Source organism: Chiloscyllium punctatum, chromosome 15 (assembly GCF_047496795.1).
Source record: "Chiloscyllium punctatum isolate Juve2018m chromosome 15, sChiPun1.3, whole genome shotgun sequence".
NCBI lineage: Eukaryota > Metazoa > Chordata > Chondrichthyes > Orectolobiformes > Hemiscylliidae > Chiloscyllium > Chiloscyllium punctatum.
This window is the reverse complement of record NC_092753.1, coordinates 84377761-84395821: the sequence shown is the minus strand read 5'-3', so window position 1 is coordinate 84395821 and position 18061 is coordinate 84377761. Positions and strand designations below refer to the sequence as shown.

Sequence of the window (18061 nt, the reverse complement as noted above, 5' to 3'; positions counted from 1 at the left end):
TGAGGCTGTTGGGATCAGTAACACCATTTCACTGACCTTCTGTTCAAAGCAATTGTAGAATGCATTGAGCCTGTCAGGCCGGATATACTGTTGCCCATGATTCTGTATGTAAGGGAGTGTTAGCCATGTGCCATTAGCCATAGAGACAGAGTGTTATAGAGACATGCAACATAGAAACAGACCTTTCGGTCCAATGAATCCATGCCAACTAATTTTCCCAAACCTAAACTCATCCCACTTGCCTGCATTTGCTCCATACCTCTTCAAACCTTTCCTATTCATGAACTTATCCAAATGTTTTTTAAATGTAACTGTACTTGCATCCACCACTTCCTCTGGCTGTTCATTCCATACACAATCTACTCAGTGTGTAAACCAGTTGCCCCTTGTGTCCTTTTTAAAACGTTGCCCTTTCACCTTAAAAAAAGTCCCCTAGTTTTGAATTCCCCCACCCTTGAGAAAACACCTTTGATTTCACCTTATCCATACCCCTCAGGATTTCATAGACCCCCGTAAAGTCACCCCTCAACCTCCTATGCTCCAGTGAAAAATGTCCCAGCCTATCCAGACTATTTTAAAAACTCAAACCCTCCATTCCCAGCAACATCCTGGTCAATCTTTTCTGAACCCTCTCCAACTTAATAGTATTCTTCCTATAGCAAGGTGACCAGAACTGCACACAGTACACCAGAAGAAGCCTCACCAGCGTCCTGTACAACCTTAACATGGTGTCATTACGATGCTGGTGAGGTCCAATGCTGAATTGCCAATGCTTGTCTGATGGCCTTTCGAAGACGGCACATGTGCAAGAGATGCTGGCCTTGGAAGGTATCTGCTTGGTGCAAGGTTGTTCCAGGAATGGCACATGGTGAAAGGGGCTAACAACAGATTTAAAAATCGCTGATTCTTGCTGAGTGGTCTCTCACCGTTGGGTGGTATGCGGCATCATAGGCACAGGGTAGATAGTCAATGAGATAAATTTGGAAGGTACAACGAGAAATTATGCCAGGCCTCAAAACAAGCAACCCTCCAAAACACTTGATGCAACACACACTTCACCAAAACAAGTAAGATTCAGCCCCATACATTTTCTTTTCCAAAGGAAGGTTGCTCTCAAGTGTGTTTTTGATGTGTGATCTTTATTCTAGCTATCAATCTCTAATACAGATGGCAAAGGGATTATCTGCTCTCCATAGGTTAATTCCTTATAACAGTGCCAATTCATTACTCTGCCCTTCTCTCCAGTTTTCTACCTTGACAAGAATGCCGCATCTTTGGCTGAATTTGACTTGACTTGTGTAAATGGCACATTAATTGTATTATCAAGGTTAAGAATAACCTGAACTTTAATTAATCAACCTTGACTGACTCAGGTATCCGTGAGCACAGATGACAAAATTTATTTTTGGCAGTCTAACAAATCAGCGGTTATGTACCTATCTCAGCGTCAAGAGCCCTAGGTGCAAGTCCCACCTGCTTCAGAGGTGTGAAATAACATATTTGAATAGGTTGATTTAAAAATCAATTATTCTTGCTGAGTGGCCTCTTGCAGTGTAGTGGTAATGTTCCTGCCTCTGAGCTAGAGGGTCTGGGTTCAAGTTTCATGAAATATCGTACACTGTGTCTGAATGAGTTGATTCAAAATACTGTAGGAATAGATGGTGTTGTCACTGGGTGAGTAATCCTGAGATCCTGGTAACGTTCAAGGTTCAAATCCCATCATGGCTGTTAGTGGACTCTGAACTTTGATCTAGTGGTAGGCCACCTGCCTCAGGACCAGAAGGTCAAGCTCCATCTGGCCCAGAAGCGTGTCCTAACATGTCTGACACAAGCTTTTTGATTGATAAGGGGGTCAAAGATTGTGGAGCGAAGGCAGGATAATAGTGTTTAGAAACATATCTGCCATGATTAAAAGGCAGACCACAATTGATGAGCAGAATGGCCTAATTCTGTTCCTATAAATTATGATCTTATGGTCTAATAAATTGCTCTCAACCAAAATCACGCAGTAATTATTCATCTCTCTCATTGATCTTTGAGGGATTTGTTTGTGATTGCAAGTATTGATGTTTTTAGCTCTGTGACTTTCACTGAAAGGTTAGTGAGAGATCCTGCATTCACAAGTTGCCTCAATAGGCATAAAGAAAGACAAGAGGTCATTAGGAGGTCAATGTAAGAGGAAGATACAGTTGCGATTTAGGTTTGTGGAAGGAAAATCTCAGCTGGAGTTCCTGTTCTTAGCTGACTGTTTGGTCAGCCTCACATCATGACAGATTAACCTAACGGTACTCACTGTCCAGGTTTAGATTTGAGCAAAGGGTACAAGATCGATTTGTGTCCATATGACTTTGAAATACAGTACTTGCAATCACAAACAAATCCCTCAAAGATCAATGAAAGAGATGAATAATTACTGTGTGATTTTGGTTGAGAGCAATTTATTAGACCATAAGATTGTAATTTATAGGAATAGAATTAGGCCATTCTGCCCATCAATTGTGGTCTGCTTTTTGATCATGGCAGATATGTTTCTCAATACTATTGTCCTCCCTTCTCCCCACAACCTTTGATCCCCTTATCAATCAAGAGGCTTGCTTTTTAACTTTTCACCTTGTCTTGGGGATCCTTAACGTCAGCCTGAGGTGTAGACCCAGCGTTCTAAATCCCAAATTTAACATTCTATCCAAGGGACAGACACTCGAAAAGAGCAACACTGTTTCAGTATGACATAGCATTCCACCCTCTTGCCGCATGTCCTCTGTGCTATGAATTGGGTAATTGGTGAGTACTTGGGGTGATGGCTGTGAACCTGTGTCTCGGCATGTGTAATAAGAGAAAAGAAGCATTCTGATCGCTGCAGCTATTCTGTCACTGTCGGAGCTTTGAACAAAATTACAGCTTCAGAACCCTACAGCATGTAGTTATGGGCTTGACAGCTTGTTAGTTTACTCTGGCTGTCAGAATTCAGGCGGCTAGGAAAGTTCTTTTGATCTGAGGCTTGTAATACCCTGCTGTTTGCTTGTCTTGCTTTCATGGAGTCTTTGCAACTTAGCAGACGATTTCCCTTCCTTGCTTGCTGCTTGGAATCACTGCACCACCGCTCGCACTTTCCCCTCAAGATTACTGTGTGGGTTCCGCTTGGCTTGTAGGAACCATACTAAGAACCCACAATGACAGCTTAAAGAGTTCTGATCCAGGAGGCAAGGGTAGAGCCAAGAATGGGCTTGAATATAGCCCACACCTCCAGTTCCTCCAAATCCTGGAGGAGGGAAGTTCAGCCCTTTTGTGAGGGGTTAGGGAAAGAGTATTTAGTTCAGGTCAAGTTTGACATTGCAGCCAATCCACTTTGAGCATGCCTCGATCAAGGGCTTTTCTGAGTGCGGTTTGTTGTCCTTACCTCTGAGCCAGGAGACTCACGGTCAAGTCCAAAATGCTCCCTGAGGACTGAATAACGTCTCTAAATAGGTTTTATATTTATATATGTATATAAGAAAAAAACATGCTTTGATCAGGTTGAGCAAATCTCCCAAGAAAGGCTTTCTTGACTCCACCAACATGAGTCATACTTGAAAGTGGAGCGTGACTTGAGAAATGGCTAGTTCTGTACGTAACAATGGATCAGGATTTGTCCTGTTCCTATGAGGCCCAGGCTCAGTTTATCTGAGCCAGCCTACATGTGACTCCAGACCCACAGCAATATGGGTGACTCTAAACTGCCCTCTGGCCAACTAGGGCAATCAATGCTGATACAGCCAGTGACACCCTCATCTCTGAATGAATGAACAGGAAAGTAGTAGATAGATGGAAGTTTCATTCCAGCAGCCTAGGGCTGGATATCTTGTGGTAAAGGTGCCAGAGTTCAAGGCACGATGTGCCAAATTAGCATAGTCAACTAACTTCTTTGCTCGACTTCCATAGCAACATCTGCACGAATCAATAAACCAATTGCTACCTTACAGTTGCCACGGCAACAGGGAAGCAGACCACAGTCTGGAGTTATGTAACCATAATTGATTGACACAGCAAGGCTGACTGCCCTTGCAGCTCAAGAAACATGAGCTGCATTATCAGAATTTGATTACCTGCCAAATCCCAAATAATTTGCTTTCAAGGTGTTAATGTATTCATATAGATCTTAGACTTACAAGAACTTAAAGCACCGAAGGAGACTACTCAGCCCACCATGCCTCTGCTGGTTGGAAGATCCATCATGCTATTCCATGTGGCCACTTTTTGTCAATAACCCTGCAGATTCCACATCCTCGAGTTTGAATCACTTGTAAAATGATTTATGGAATCACTTTCCACCACCTACAATTTTATGAGTGTAAATGATTCCCCTCCTTTCCATTTCAGATCCCTTGTCAATAATTTTAAATCCATGATCCAAATTCCAGAGAAAATATTTTACTTACCCCTTCTATCAGAAGTACCATCATCATCATAAAAACTTCCATTACGTGACCTCTTAACTTTTTTTTATAAGAATAATTGTTCTACATTTTCAACTTGTTCTCTGAATTGAAATCCCTCACATTTCGCAACTGATAAGTGTCTTCTACACTCTTTCTAACGCCCCTGCATCCTCCTGAAATGTGGTGTCCAGAATTGTTCACAATGCATTAACCTGGAACTTGTAAAATTCTCACATGATCTTCTGTGTTTCTTTTTAAAAAATTTATTGTCTATTCCTAGCTGCCCTTGAGAAGGTAGTGATGAGCTGCCTTCTTGAATTGCTATAGCCAATGTTCTGTACGTTAACCGACAATGCCCTGAGGTAGGAAATTCCAGGATTATAACCCAGTGATAGTGAAGAAATGCTGATATATTTCCAAGTCAGGATGGGGAGTGGCTTGGAAGGGAACTTACAGGTGGTGGTGTTCCCATGTATCTGTTGCCCTTGACCTTCTAGATGGAAGTGGTGATGAGTTTGGAAGGTGCTGTCTGAGGATCTTTGATGAATTTCTGCAATCTGTCTTGTAGATAGTACACACTGTTGCTAATGATTATCAATGGAGAGAGGTAACTGAATGTTTTTGGATAGCTGCCAGCCAAGTAGGCTGCTTTGATCATGTCAAGCCTCTTGAGTGGTGTTGGAGCTGTACCCATCCAGGCAATTGGAAAGTATTCCATTACTCTCCTGACTTGTTGAGTTTCTAGTCCGTTATAACACCCAGGAAGTTAAAAGTCAGGGATTCAGTGATAGTAATGCCATTGAATGTCAAGGTGGACTGATTGGATGCTCTCTTGTTGGAGATGGTCATTGACTGGCACTTGAGTGGCATGACTTTAATTTTTGACTTATGGGTCATGCCTAAATATTATCTAGGCCACATCATGGTTGATATAGTAGGGGCAGGTGTGCTTCCTGATGGAATGCAGATTAATAATTTGAAAGTACTTTGTGTGATTGATATTGGGAAACAATGTAAATAATGATTGTTGTTATGACAGTTAACATACAAATTTCTCATCATCATGGCTCAATATTTGCATCCTTCAGGGACACTACAAAGCTAAGTCAGGTCTTCATGAGGCTCAGATTGACCACATATTGCTTTGTTATTTGCAGTCCCTGCCATGATTACATCGTACCCAAACACCACCCTGGCAACTCAGGGACAGAAGAAAGAGGTCAGCTGCACTGCACATGGAGAGAAGCCCATCATTGTCCGCTGGGAGAAAGAAGACACCATCATTGACCCAGAGCGTATGTTTCGTTACGTTGTATCCACCAAAGAGATTGGAGATGAGGTGGTTTCTACATTGCAGGTACTGACTATGAAACTTAAAAAAAAAGTCTTGCTTTAATTTCCCACCACAAGAGTGATGGGAAGATGAAGATGAGTAGATTAATTGAACCTGCCCACACCACAATTACCAGGTCACTGATTTTTTTTCCCCTCATTCTGTTCCCAAGCTGTGACATTTAGTGAATGGCCCTGTTGCTCTGTACTTACTTCACCAAAACCGTCTGTGTTTCAGAAACCTCCATTAAATCTTCCGTCAACTTGTCTGTTTTAAGGAGAACAGCCATCTTCTCTGGCCAACATGAGTCCCAATTTAACAATATTTAGCTGCCTTATTCCAGAACCCTCATTAGACTTTTCTGTATTAATGACACATCAGTAGATTGTAACAAGGGCACAGTGTGATTAGGTACAATGAGTGTAAATGATGATCCCTGGTATAGAGGGATTATCTTTTGAACAAAGGCGACACAGGTTGGGACTCCATTCATTGGTATTTAGAAGAATGAGAGGTGATTTTATTGAAAAATGCAGGATTCTTAAGTGGCTTGACTGAGACGTTGTTTCCCATCAGGAGAGTCTTGGACCAGAGGGCATAGTCTCAGAATAAAGGGGCACCAATTTAATCATGAGATGAGGTTGAATTTCCTTGCTCAGAGGATTGTGAGTCTTTGGAACTCCTTACCACAGAGAGCTGAGAGGGCAGAATCCTTGTGTATATTGAAGGCTGAGATAGATGGATGCTTGATCAGTCAGGGAAATCAAGAGTTACGGGGGAAGGGGCAGAAAAGTGAATGCGAGGAGTGTCAGATAAGCCATGATCCTATTGAACTGCCAAGCAGGCTCAAGGGGCCAAGTGTCCTTCTCAGGTTCATACTTCTTATGGTCCTAATATTTCTTTAAGTGCATATTAGGCCTTTAGGATCCACAAGTGACACTCACTCCATCCAATCTGCAATACAAAATCGCCTTGAACAATCCTAAATTGTTTGGAATTTAGCAGCTCACTTTATATGGTTGGGCTTGCCAAGTGATACCTTAATTGAAGTGCCCCATTCAAAGAGAAAGGTCAGCTTTTCTTTCTCTGTTACAAATTATATTTGAACCTAAGTGATTCATCTGTCTACCAGAAAAATATATAACCGTAAAAATATATGATTGGTGATGATCGGTCTTTGCCTTTTGTATTTGAGTGTTTCTGCAGGACATACAATATATTTTATGAACTGTCAGGTCCACTGCTAAAACTTAAATTATTGATTTGTTAATTTGCTGCTATTTGGGGTTACCGATTTTAGAATTTATTCACCACTGACAACTGGTACTTTCAACATCTCCAAACTGTCGAATCTCAACCCAACAAGCCACTTAATTAGAAATGTAACTACAAATCATCTGCAGATGGAAAACCTCGAGAGCTACAGTTCGGACAGATCTGCTCTGTGGTTCTATAGGGTATCAAGTCAAATCAACATCCCAACCTATTGGCTTATACAGTTCCATTAATAATTATACAGTAACATTAATAATTTGTCTCTCTTCCCCCTATGTCTAATTCATATGAAACGTTCTGAACTTCCTGTCCCTACTTCTCCTAGTGCAGTTCTCAGTGTGCGTTGTCAATTGCAGAGGCTAACCTCACCCTTGCTATTGCAGAGGCACACACATTTGTGTAAACCATTGTTTCCCTTTTCAACTTTTCAGTTTAAATGATTCTGTTTTAAAGGGACGTTGCATTGTGGAAGAGTGTTCAGCAACAACAACAACAGCATTTCTATGTGGCCTGTGAAGTAGCAAAATATCCGAAGCATTTCAGGTGTAACATCATCATTGATACTGAACAACATAAATTATGAGCTTTACGGAAGGAGAGGGAGCGGTTAAGGTTCTGAGACATTTCTGGACTTCTGAAACTTAGCTCCTGGGCAGTCGAAAGGATAGTGCCAATGGTTAAATAAATAAGACTCTGGGTGTATAAAAGAGGACAGAATTAGAAGGGAGATTGCAATAGTTTGCAGAAAGTAGGGAGGAGATGAATTCGCATAGGGATTTGAAAGTTACATTCAAATCTAGTCCTCATTGAACCAGGAGCCAATATAGGGTAGCAAGCAGAGGAGTGAGGACTGAAAGCTTGGACACGGCAGCACAGTTTTGGGTGAGAGGTTTACCACGGGTGAGAGGTGCAGGTTTGAAGACATCGAAACCTTAACCTATTTAATTCCAAAATGATCTCTTTCCTTCCTCATCTCCAGCAATGCTATCTTCCAGAAACAAAGTAATATCCTGATTGATAATCATAAAACAACACATCAAGGCAAGTTTTTTTGATGTAGATTAAATTTTCCCACGCTTGTGCCCTAACACTAAGCTCCTGTGATTTTTTTTAAGCCTGTTTTAATTGTTAAGTTTATGCGAGCATCACTCCAAGATTTTTTTATTTGTTTATTCATAGCATGGAGGCATCACTGGCTAGGTCATTGGTCATCTACACTTGACCCAGGGAAGGTGGTGGGGAGCTGTTTTCTTGAACTGCTCAGGGAGAGGCAGTGGCATAGTGATAATGAACATAGAACATTCCAGCGCAGTAAAGGTCCTTCAGCCCTTGATGTTGCACCGACCTGTAAAATCAATCTGAAGCCCATCTAACCTACACTATTCCATTCTCATTCATCTGCCTATCCAATTACCATTTAAAAGCCCTTAAAGTTGATGAGTCTTCTACAGTTGCAGGTAGTGCATTCCATGCCCCTACTATTCTGAGTAAAAAAACTACCTCTGACATCTGTCCTATATCTATCACCCCTCAATTTAACGCTATGTCCCCTCGTGCTAGCCATCGCCATCCGAGGAAAAAGATTCTCACTGTCCAACCTATCTAACTCTCTGATTATCTTATATGTCTCAATTAAGTTACCTCTCGACATTCTTCTCTCAAACAAAAAACAGCCTCAAGTCCCTCAGCCTTTCCCTGTAAGACCTTCCCTCCATACCACGCAACATCCCAGTAAATCTCCTCCGAATCCTTTCCAAAGTTTCCACATTCTTCCTATAATGCGGGGACCAGAACTGTATACAATACTCCAAATGTGGCCACACCAGAGTTTTGTACAGCTGCAGCATAACCTCATGGTTCCGAAACTCAATCGCTCTACCAATAAAAGCTAACACACTGTATGTCTTCTTAACAACCCTGTCAAGCTGGATAGCAACTTTCAGTGATCTATGTACATGGACATCGAGATCTCTCTGCTCATCTACACTACCAACAATCTTACCATTAGCCCAATACTCTGCCTTCCTGTTACCCCTTTCAAAGTGAATCACCTCACACTTTTCCACATTAAACTCCGTTTGCCGCTTCTCAGACCAGCTTTGCAGCTTATCTATGCCTCTTTGTAATGAGAATTGTAGCAATCCAGTGACCCAGGTTATAATGTTCTAGTGTCATGGGTTTGAATCTCACTGTGTCAGATGGTGAAATTTGAATTCAAGAAAAATCTGGAATTGAACAACCTGAATGGTGAGTATGGAAGCAGGTCAATTGTTGTAAAATTCCATCTGATTAACAAATGGCCTGTGGTGAAGAAGATCTAAATTCAGTCTGATCTACACATGACTCCAACCCCATAGTAATGTGATTGACTCTTAACTGTCCTCTGAAATGGCCCTAGCAAGCCACTCCAATTAAGAGGCTATTAGCGATGGGTAATATAAGCTGGCCCGGCCCACAATGTCCACATCCCAGGAATGAACTAAAAAGTAAAAATGTTTGTAGGGACACCTGCAGTGCTGTTAGGAAGGGAGTTTGCAGATTTTGTTGATGTTCTATCATTGATATTAAACTGCTTTGACATAACAGCAACAACAAATGATATGGTATTTTAGTAAAACATCACAAGGCAGCTTACAGATTCCTAATGAATTTCAGTTCTCCAGTTATTTCACAGGTTTGCAAGATGCAACCTATTGGAGTAATGGCCTATCAGAGTATCTTAATCAGCCTGAGATGCTCTTGTTCCCATTCCTGTATCATGCATTGACAGTGCAATCTCAGATAACTGCTTTAACAATACTCTTAATGGGTGCCACGGTCTTCAGCCAACACGGATTGAAAACTACAACAGATCCCAGACAACACAAATCGATAGGGGCATTGGAGTCTTGAAACTCTGTAGAGACACTGGCTGCTTCGAATGCTGGTTGCTGCAAGCCTCAAATAATATTTTACAATTCATATGGTGATTGCTTTGTGATCAGAAGCAATGGGGGTGAACATTCTGACTGACATTCATCCTCTACAATGATTGTCATTTCTGTGATCAAATTGGCAGATTAAATTCTTTGCCATCCCATTTGCCCTTTACTTCTAGTGGGGCTAGCTGGAAAGTACAAGCTAGAGGCAGAGAACTTAGCTTTAAAGGACCAGAATTAGAGTTTTTAAATCGAAATGTCAACATGGATTTAACTTGTCTGAATCCTGTTGGAGTTCAACTTCCACGCGAACAGTGCCCCTAATTTGATCACCATCCAGTTCCCACACCTCCTCACTGCTGTTCCCTTCAGTCACGTCTCTATCCCATTCATAAAGATTGGTGCACCCTGTGTTACTGCCGACTAACTCTCTGACAGTGTGTTCCACATGCTGAAGTTATTCTATGTTAATAGGTCACTTCTTTACTTTCACGAAATTAAGTAAACTCTTTGGAGCTCAAAATGAGCGATGGCCCTGAAGAGGTGATGCAATATTGGATTGCCTGTCTGTCATAGACCATACCTGATACTTAATTCCATTGTCTATCAAGATTGCTAATACAATTACATTTTTTTGGAAAATAGTAAAGTGTACTATTTCAGTCAGACACCCGTGGCTTCCATGTATGAAGAATACTCTACACCTGGAGTGCTGTGTGCAGTTTTGGTCTCCTTACTTGAGAAAGAATGTACAGGCACTGGAGGGGGTGCAGAGAAGGTTCACTAGGTTGATTCTGGAGTTGAGAGGGTTGGCTTATGAGGAGAGGCTGAGTAAATTTGGACTATACACATTGGAACATAGGCAAATGAGGAGGGCTCTTATAGAAACATTTCAAATTATTAAAGGGAATAGATAAGGTAGAAGCAGGGAGATTGCTTTCACTGGCAGGTGAAGTTAGAACTAGAACTTGCATAGCCTCAAAATTAGGGGGAGCAGATTTAGGACTGAATTGAGGAGGAGCTTCTTCACCCAAAGGGTTGTGAATCTGTGGACTTCCCTGCACAGTGAAGTGGTTGAGGCTACCTCATAGAATGGTTTTATGGCAAAGATAGATTTTTGGGCAGTAAAGGAATTAAGAGTTATGGTGAGCAGATGGGTAAGTGGAACTGAGTGCACAATAAGATCAGCCATGATTTTATTGAAAGGCAGGGTGGGTCTGAGGGGTCAGATGGCCTGCTACTAGTTCCTATGTTCTTATTTTGACATAATAATTGAATTGAATCATTCTCAAATGACCAAAATTTAGACTTTACTTTGACTGCCTGAGCTGATGGAATACCTCTTTATTTGAAAGTTAACTGTTAAATTTTAAGTGTGAATTATCAGATGTTTAGAAGTCAGGGCTCAGGAGTCTGTGTGAGACTACCTGGCCAGTGCACTTTTTGCACCTTTTCTAGACATGCACCCAACCCAAGAGGGAATTTGTCAGGGATTTTTCTTCTTGTCCTTTCTAACAAGGTCGCTGGTGCATTTTACAAGCTGTGAGACACAGTGTCCAAGAAGCATGGATGTGATTAGACGGGTAACCTCCTTTCTCAGCCTCTGATATCATTTTAAAGTGCTCTAAACCCCTCCCCCCTTTACTTCCCAGCCACCTCCCACACCATCTCAGATGGCCCATTTCTCCTAAACACATACTCATCGGTCATGCCCTCTCTGACTGCACATGTCCTCACTCTACCTGCTACCCATGCCACCCCACAGATCCTCACTCGTCACCCTGTGCCTCTTCAACCCTTGCTACAGGCTACACCTGCCAGAACAACATTTTTTGCAACGGACAGAAAATGTTCCTATTGTAATTTCAGCTCAGAGTGCGTACCAACCAATGGAGGGGAATGAGTGCAGAGGTTTAACTCAACTTTCATAGCATGTTTTTCTCTATAAACAGGTTGAGCTATTGGTCAGTTTAAATTACAGCATAGGAAATGATAGCAAGGCAGATCTTTCCTAAAAGAATTCTAATGCATTATTGTCCTTTATCCAATGGCAAAAGGTACTATAACTAATGTTCAAATTTACATAATGGTGATTGACTGGATTAAAATCATGTCTACATTACAGTAGAGCAGGAAGCAGTGACATTTGAAAATATGCAATTATTTATACTTACCATTTCAGAATAACTCTGGCGTCTTAGCAAATTTTCCTCAGTGGTGATAAATTCACTGAGAAGATGCTTTTTTTAGCGCATCCAAAAGCCATGCTCATTTTGTGAGTGGGAGGCAATACAGTTTTCCTGTACTCCTCACAATGGTGAGCCCAGCCTCCGAAGAGATGCTTCTGTTTTGAACTCGAGGTACTCAGCCCTGCCAAAATTCCATATGAAAATAACATCAGGTCAAGAAGGCCAATAATTTTATTTTAACCGGTTAAAAAAAACCAGCAAGATCAGCATTTTGAGGCCCACTTTACATCCCCATTCAGGATCAAAAATCTGGTCCTTGGTGTTTAATCAGTTTGAATGAATAGGAGATCAAACAACAGCAATTAAGTCAGTGATTTCAGTTAGAGAACAGCAACAGTGAAATTGAAGGAAAACTTTGCATTTGACTGCTAAATTTGACCAGAGATGAAGTGTAATGCAAGCGATGCAAACATCTTGTTAATTGTTTCTGTTAATTATTCTCCATCCTTTTCCCTTTAGCCAGTTATTTGAGCCTCTGGGCACCAACCCACTTGCCAGCAGGCATAGTTTCTTGCAGGTCTTGCCTGCACTTTACAGCAGAGAAAGTTAATAATCTCATCTTCCCCAATCTTTCCATTTAACTGAAATCCTTCCAGTGATAGATGTCTCTACCTTTTCATTTTGCAAACCAGTGTACCGCACCATCTATTTGTAGCTCTTGCCAGAAGTTGAGCTCTTTGCAACAGTCTGTCAGCTTTTCATAGAAGCACATCACACCCACACTCTGAGGCACTACTTACTGTCCACTGAAGGCCAGTATTTTGAAAACATATCATTATCTCCTGACTAACATTTAAATTCTGATCGCTTGGATATTTCATTTCTAGTGGCACAGCGGAAGTGAGCTGACTAGGAAATCAAAGACATGCAGAATAAAACAAACAAGTAAAACTTGTAGATGGTTTGCCCTGACTTGTATACTTCAAAACAGCACTCTGATATGACAAACATGTTCACTTCCAAATATTACTGTTGTTTTGACTGGCTTGCCTCTCTGGGTGGTTTTTGCTGAATCAAATACTCTCTATTCTGTGACTTGTGCTGTGTGAGTTTACCATTGGTGACTGTCCACTAGTATCCCTGGGTTCAAAGTTGCCCCTCACTACCACAATCTTTATGTTACAAATCTCTCCCTAGCACAATGGAGCCATGCTTCCAGCATCCCTCAGGCTCATCGAAAGAGGAGACCAGAGGAAGACGAAAAAGGCACTTTCGTGAATTTTGTATTGGCCGTGCATGGAATTGATGTGTTGCACCTATTCATGTAATGACTGCATCGGAAAGGCACTTCAGAGACCAGTTTCAAAGGCATTGTCCCTGAGAGGTTAGAATGTGCACAATTGTAGGACGAAAGAAAATCAATGGATGCACAAGGAATCCACTTTAATGTTAATCTATTGATTAATCCAAAAATAATCAATTCACTGCTTTGATCTCTCAACCAATTGCTTTCTTTGTTCCCCCTTTCCCTGCTCTTTGGGTCTTCAATGATTTAGAGCAATGGCAGTCTCGATTTTCTTTTTAATCTTCCTTTCTTACTTCAAACGTGCTAGCAGCGAGTAGAATCTTTTTTGACATGGTTACTATAACAACCTCCTGTCCTGACCCCTGTCATCAGTGATTCTGAAAGTGCCTCAGACCTTCATTTTGAAGCCTCGGACAATTTTCTCCCAATCACAATGAGGAGACAAGGAAAGAAAATCAATTTCTCTGGCAATGCAATTAAGTCTGTCAGTTTAAATGATTAACCCTTCATGGGTTTACTACATGATTAAAGGAAGGTCTAATAATACTTGGGATTCAGGCAATATGATTATATTTGATTTCTACAGGAAGAATAATAGAATTTTTTTAAGAACAGCACAGGATCATAAAATCCAAAAGCATTCCTGACATTTTTCATTGCGTTACTTGTAGAAGACAGTTTGAGTTTGCAGATCCAACAAAAGCATGTAGAAGACTGGAAGTGGGAGTGATCAGTTTGTCATGTTAAAAGGGGTAGATTGGAACATATATTTCTATAGTGAAGGGGATAAGAATAAAGGGACTAATGTTAGCAAGTTTTGAGAAGATTTGTAGCTCAAGTAGAGGGACATAATCCTATGACTTCACCAGTTTCCCCATTTCCCCTTTCCCCACCTCACCCCAGTTCCAAACTTCCAGCTCAGCACTGTCCCCATGACTTGTCCTACCTGCCTATCTTCCTTTCCACCTATTCACTCCACCCTCCTCTCTGACCTATCGCCTTCATCCCACCCCCATCCACCCATTGTACTCATTGCTACATTCCCCCACCCTCCTCCCTGACCTATCACCTTCATCCCCACCCCTACTCACCTATTGTACTCTATGCGACTTTCTCCCCACCCCCACCCTCCTCTCATTTATCTCTCCGCCCTTCAGGCACTCTGCCTGTATTCCTGATGAAGGGCTTTTGCCTGAAACGTCGATTTTCCTGCTCCTCGGATGCTGCCTGAACTGCTGTGCTTTTCCAGCATCACTCTTATCCTATGATTGGAGTCAGACCAGGTAGCAATCTGAAATTCTAATGTCCAATTCTTGGGCTGCACAATAGCAACAGAATTTTCTGGGATAATTGGACCTTTCCAGATTGATTTTGACAAGAAATGGACAATACATACTGACCAGTGATGCTCAACTCCCATGAGTGTACCAAAACATGGCTTTTGTTTGGAGGAGGGTATTGGGGAGCAGGGAAGACTGAAAGGAGGTAAGGTATAGATCAGATATCAGGTAGTGGTGGAGTAGAGCTGGCTTGAGGAGCTGAAAGACAGACTCCAGAAAGCGGTGAATTGTGATGGACTCCAGAGACTATTCTGATTCATTTGGATGGACACGTAGACTGGGGAGGGGATTGGGGTTTAGATCCCAATTGTCAGTCCTCCCACACAATTCCCATTGCTAGGAGGGCTAACACTTAAAACGTAACCCTGTTTTCTACTCATTGAGTTAATAATTTGGTTTTAGTGCCATGTCTTTTCAAACAGCCGTACATAAATTCACTCCATGTCTCAGTGTGGAAACGGTAATGGATGTTATTCTTAATTAGATGTCTGTGTAATCTAGACTGTCACTCACCATCAATGTCAGCCTTTCTGAAGCTGTATTGAGCAGGCTGGCTTGATGTTGCTTCCAGCAGCCTTGGGTTGTGTGTGAGTGTTTTTAACAAAATACAGCAAAATACAGCTGTATATGTACCTCTCAAACAAGGGTATGGTGAATTCAGGTTATTATACAAAAGTACAGGCTTCTGACCAATTCTTTATAGTTAGACAGGCTTCTGTTCCCCTTAGCATGATAACTAATGTTTACAAAGCAACCAACAGTGTTACACATGGGGCACTAACAAAATTGTGTTTTTAGCAGGGTCTGATGTGTCTTTGAGCTTGTTCCAAATTGCTTTGCAGCTTTATTCAGTGTGAGTTGGGCCTATACTGAGCATAAAAATGTGTTGCTGGAAAAGTGCAGCAGGTCAGGCAGCATCAAAGGAGCAGGAGTGTAAGCCCGAAACATCGATTCTCCTGCTCCTTTGATGCTGCCTGACCTGCTGCACTTTTCCAGCAAAACATTTTTAAGCTCTGATCTCCAGCATCTGCAGTCCTCGCTTTCTCCTATACTGAGCATGTATAGTAATGTGCCTTACTTGGCAGCACCTTAACAAGAGAGAGCAGAATTAATGTTTTGATTCCAATCTGACTCTTCTATAGAGGTTATTTTACTGTCAGATGCTGAATTTTTCAAGCACTTGCAGTTTTCAATTCAGATTAGATTCCTTACAGTGTGGAAACAGGTCCTTCGGCCCAACAAGCCCACACCGATCCTCCAAAGAGTAAACCACCCAGTCCCATTTCCCTCTGACTAATGCACTGAACACTATGGGCAATTTAGCATGGCCAATTCACCTGACCTGCACATCTTTGGGCTGTGGGAGGAAACTGGAGCACCTAGAGGAAACCCTTGCAGACACGGGGAGAATGTTCAAACTCCACACAGACAGTCACCCAAGGCTGGAATCAAACCTAGGACCCTGGTGCTGTGAGGCAGCAGTGCTAACCACTGAGCCACCGTGCCGCCCACATCCACAGTTGCTTGCTTTCATTTTAAGGTACCTTTCTTTCTTCCTGTCATTTCTTCCAGCTTAGTCCCAAGAAGATTTCAGTAAGGTGGCAGTGAAGTCGGGCTTCAGAGCTGAGGGCTCGTTCACTCCGTCTACTTTTCTCTTTGTTTCTTTTCTTTTTTCCATCTCTTGTCTCGATTTTTTTTCTTTCGTCTTATTTTACTTACCTCTTGGTGAAAAACTCAGTTGCGGTGATGACATTGGCGGTGGCAAATAGGCCCAGCAGCATGGACTCGGGTAGGCCCAGCAGTGCAGACTCGAGTAGACCGAGCAGCACAGACTTGGGTAGGCCCAGCAACGTGGACTTGGGTAGGGCCAGCAGTGCAGACTCGAGTAGGCCCAACTGCACGGACTCAAGTAGGCCCAGGAGTGAACTCAGGTAGGCTCAGCAGCACACACTCAGGTAGGCCCAGCAGTGCAGACTCGAGCAGGTGCTGCAGCATGGACAAAGTAGGCCCAGCAGCACGGTCACAGGTAGGCCCAGCACCACACACTCAGGTAGGCCCTGCAGTGTGCACTTGGGTAGGCCCTGCAGCACAGACTTGCGTAAGCCCAGCAGTGCGGACCTGAGCAGACCCTGTAGTGTGGATTCAAGTAGGCCCAGCAGCACAGGTCTGAGTAGGCCCAGCAGCACAGACTCAATTAGGCCCTGCAGCATGAACTCGGGTTGGCCCAGCGACACAAAACTGAGTAGGCCCAGCAGCACAAAACTAAGTAGGCCAGCAGTGTGGACTCGAGTAGGCCCCACAGCATCGACTCAGGTAGGTCCAGTAGTGCGGATTCAAGGAGGCCCAGCAGCACAGACCTGGATAGGCCCAGTAGTGCGTACTCAGTAGACCCAGCAGCGTGTATTCACTAAGCCCAGCAGTGCAGACACGGGTAAACCCACCAATGCAGATCCGGGTATGCTCAGCAGTGCAGAATCAGGTAGGCCCAGCAGTGCATATCCGGGTATGCCCAGTAGTGCAGTATCAGGTAGGCCAAGAAGTGCAGATCCAGGTAGGACCAGCAGTGCAGAATCAGGTAGGCCCAGCTGTGCAGAATCAGGTAGGCCCATATGTGCAGAAGAATCCTGAAGAAGGGCTCATGCACAAAACGTCGATTCTCATGCTCCTTGGATGCTGCCTGACCTGCTGCGCTTTTCCAGCAACACATTTTCAGCTCTGATCTCCAACATCTGCAGTTCTCACTTTCTCCATGTGTGCAGATTCAGGTACACTCAGCAGAGCAGATTTAGGTACGCCCAGCAGTGCAGATTCAGGTTGGCTCAGCAGTGCAGAATCAGGTAGGACCAGCAGCGCGGACTGCGGTAGGCCTAGAAGTGTGGACTCGGAGAAGGCCTAGCAGTGCAGATTCAAGTAGGCCCAGCAGTGCCGACATGTGTAGTCCCAGCAATGCAGACATGGGAAGGCCCCGCAGCACAAACTCAGGTAGGCCCAGCAGTGCAGACTCGGATAGGCTCAGCAGTGCAAATATGGGTAGGACCAGCATGGACTCAGGTAGGCCCAGCAGTGCAGACTCGGGTAGGCCCAGCAGTGCAGACTCGGGTAGGCCCAGCAGTGCAGACTCGGGTAGGCCCAGCAGTGCAGACTCGGGTAGGCCCAGCACTGCAGACTCGGGTAGGCCCAGCAGTCCGGACTCGAGTAGGCCCAGCAGTGCAGACTTAGGTAGGCCCAGCAGCATGGACTCGGGTAGGCCCAGCAGCACAGACTCGGAGGCCCAGCAGCATGGAC

At 43.2% G+C, this 18061-nt stretch overlaps 1 protein-coding gene across 2 annotated transcripts in view; it reads left to right on the top strand.

Moving 5' to 3' along the window:
* Window positions 1–18061, top strand: part of LOC140486476 (cell adhesion molecule DSCAM) — a 693577-nt gene that overhangs the window by 508597 nt on the left and 166919 nt on the right. For both annotated transcript variants that reach the window (XM_072585696.1, XM_072585695.1), the window contains one exon: window positions 5573–5772. In XM_072585696.1, the coding sequence (XP_072441797.1) occupies window positions 5573–5772 (200 nt within the window). The remainder of the gene's footprint in view (window positions 1–5572; window positions 5773–18061) is intronic.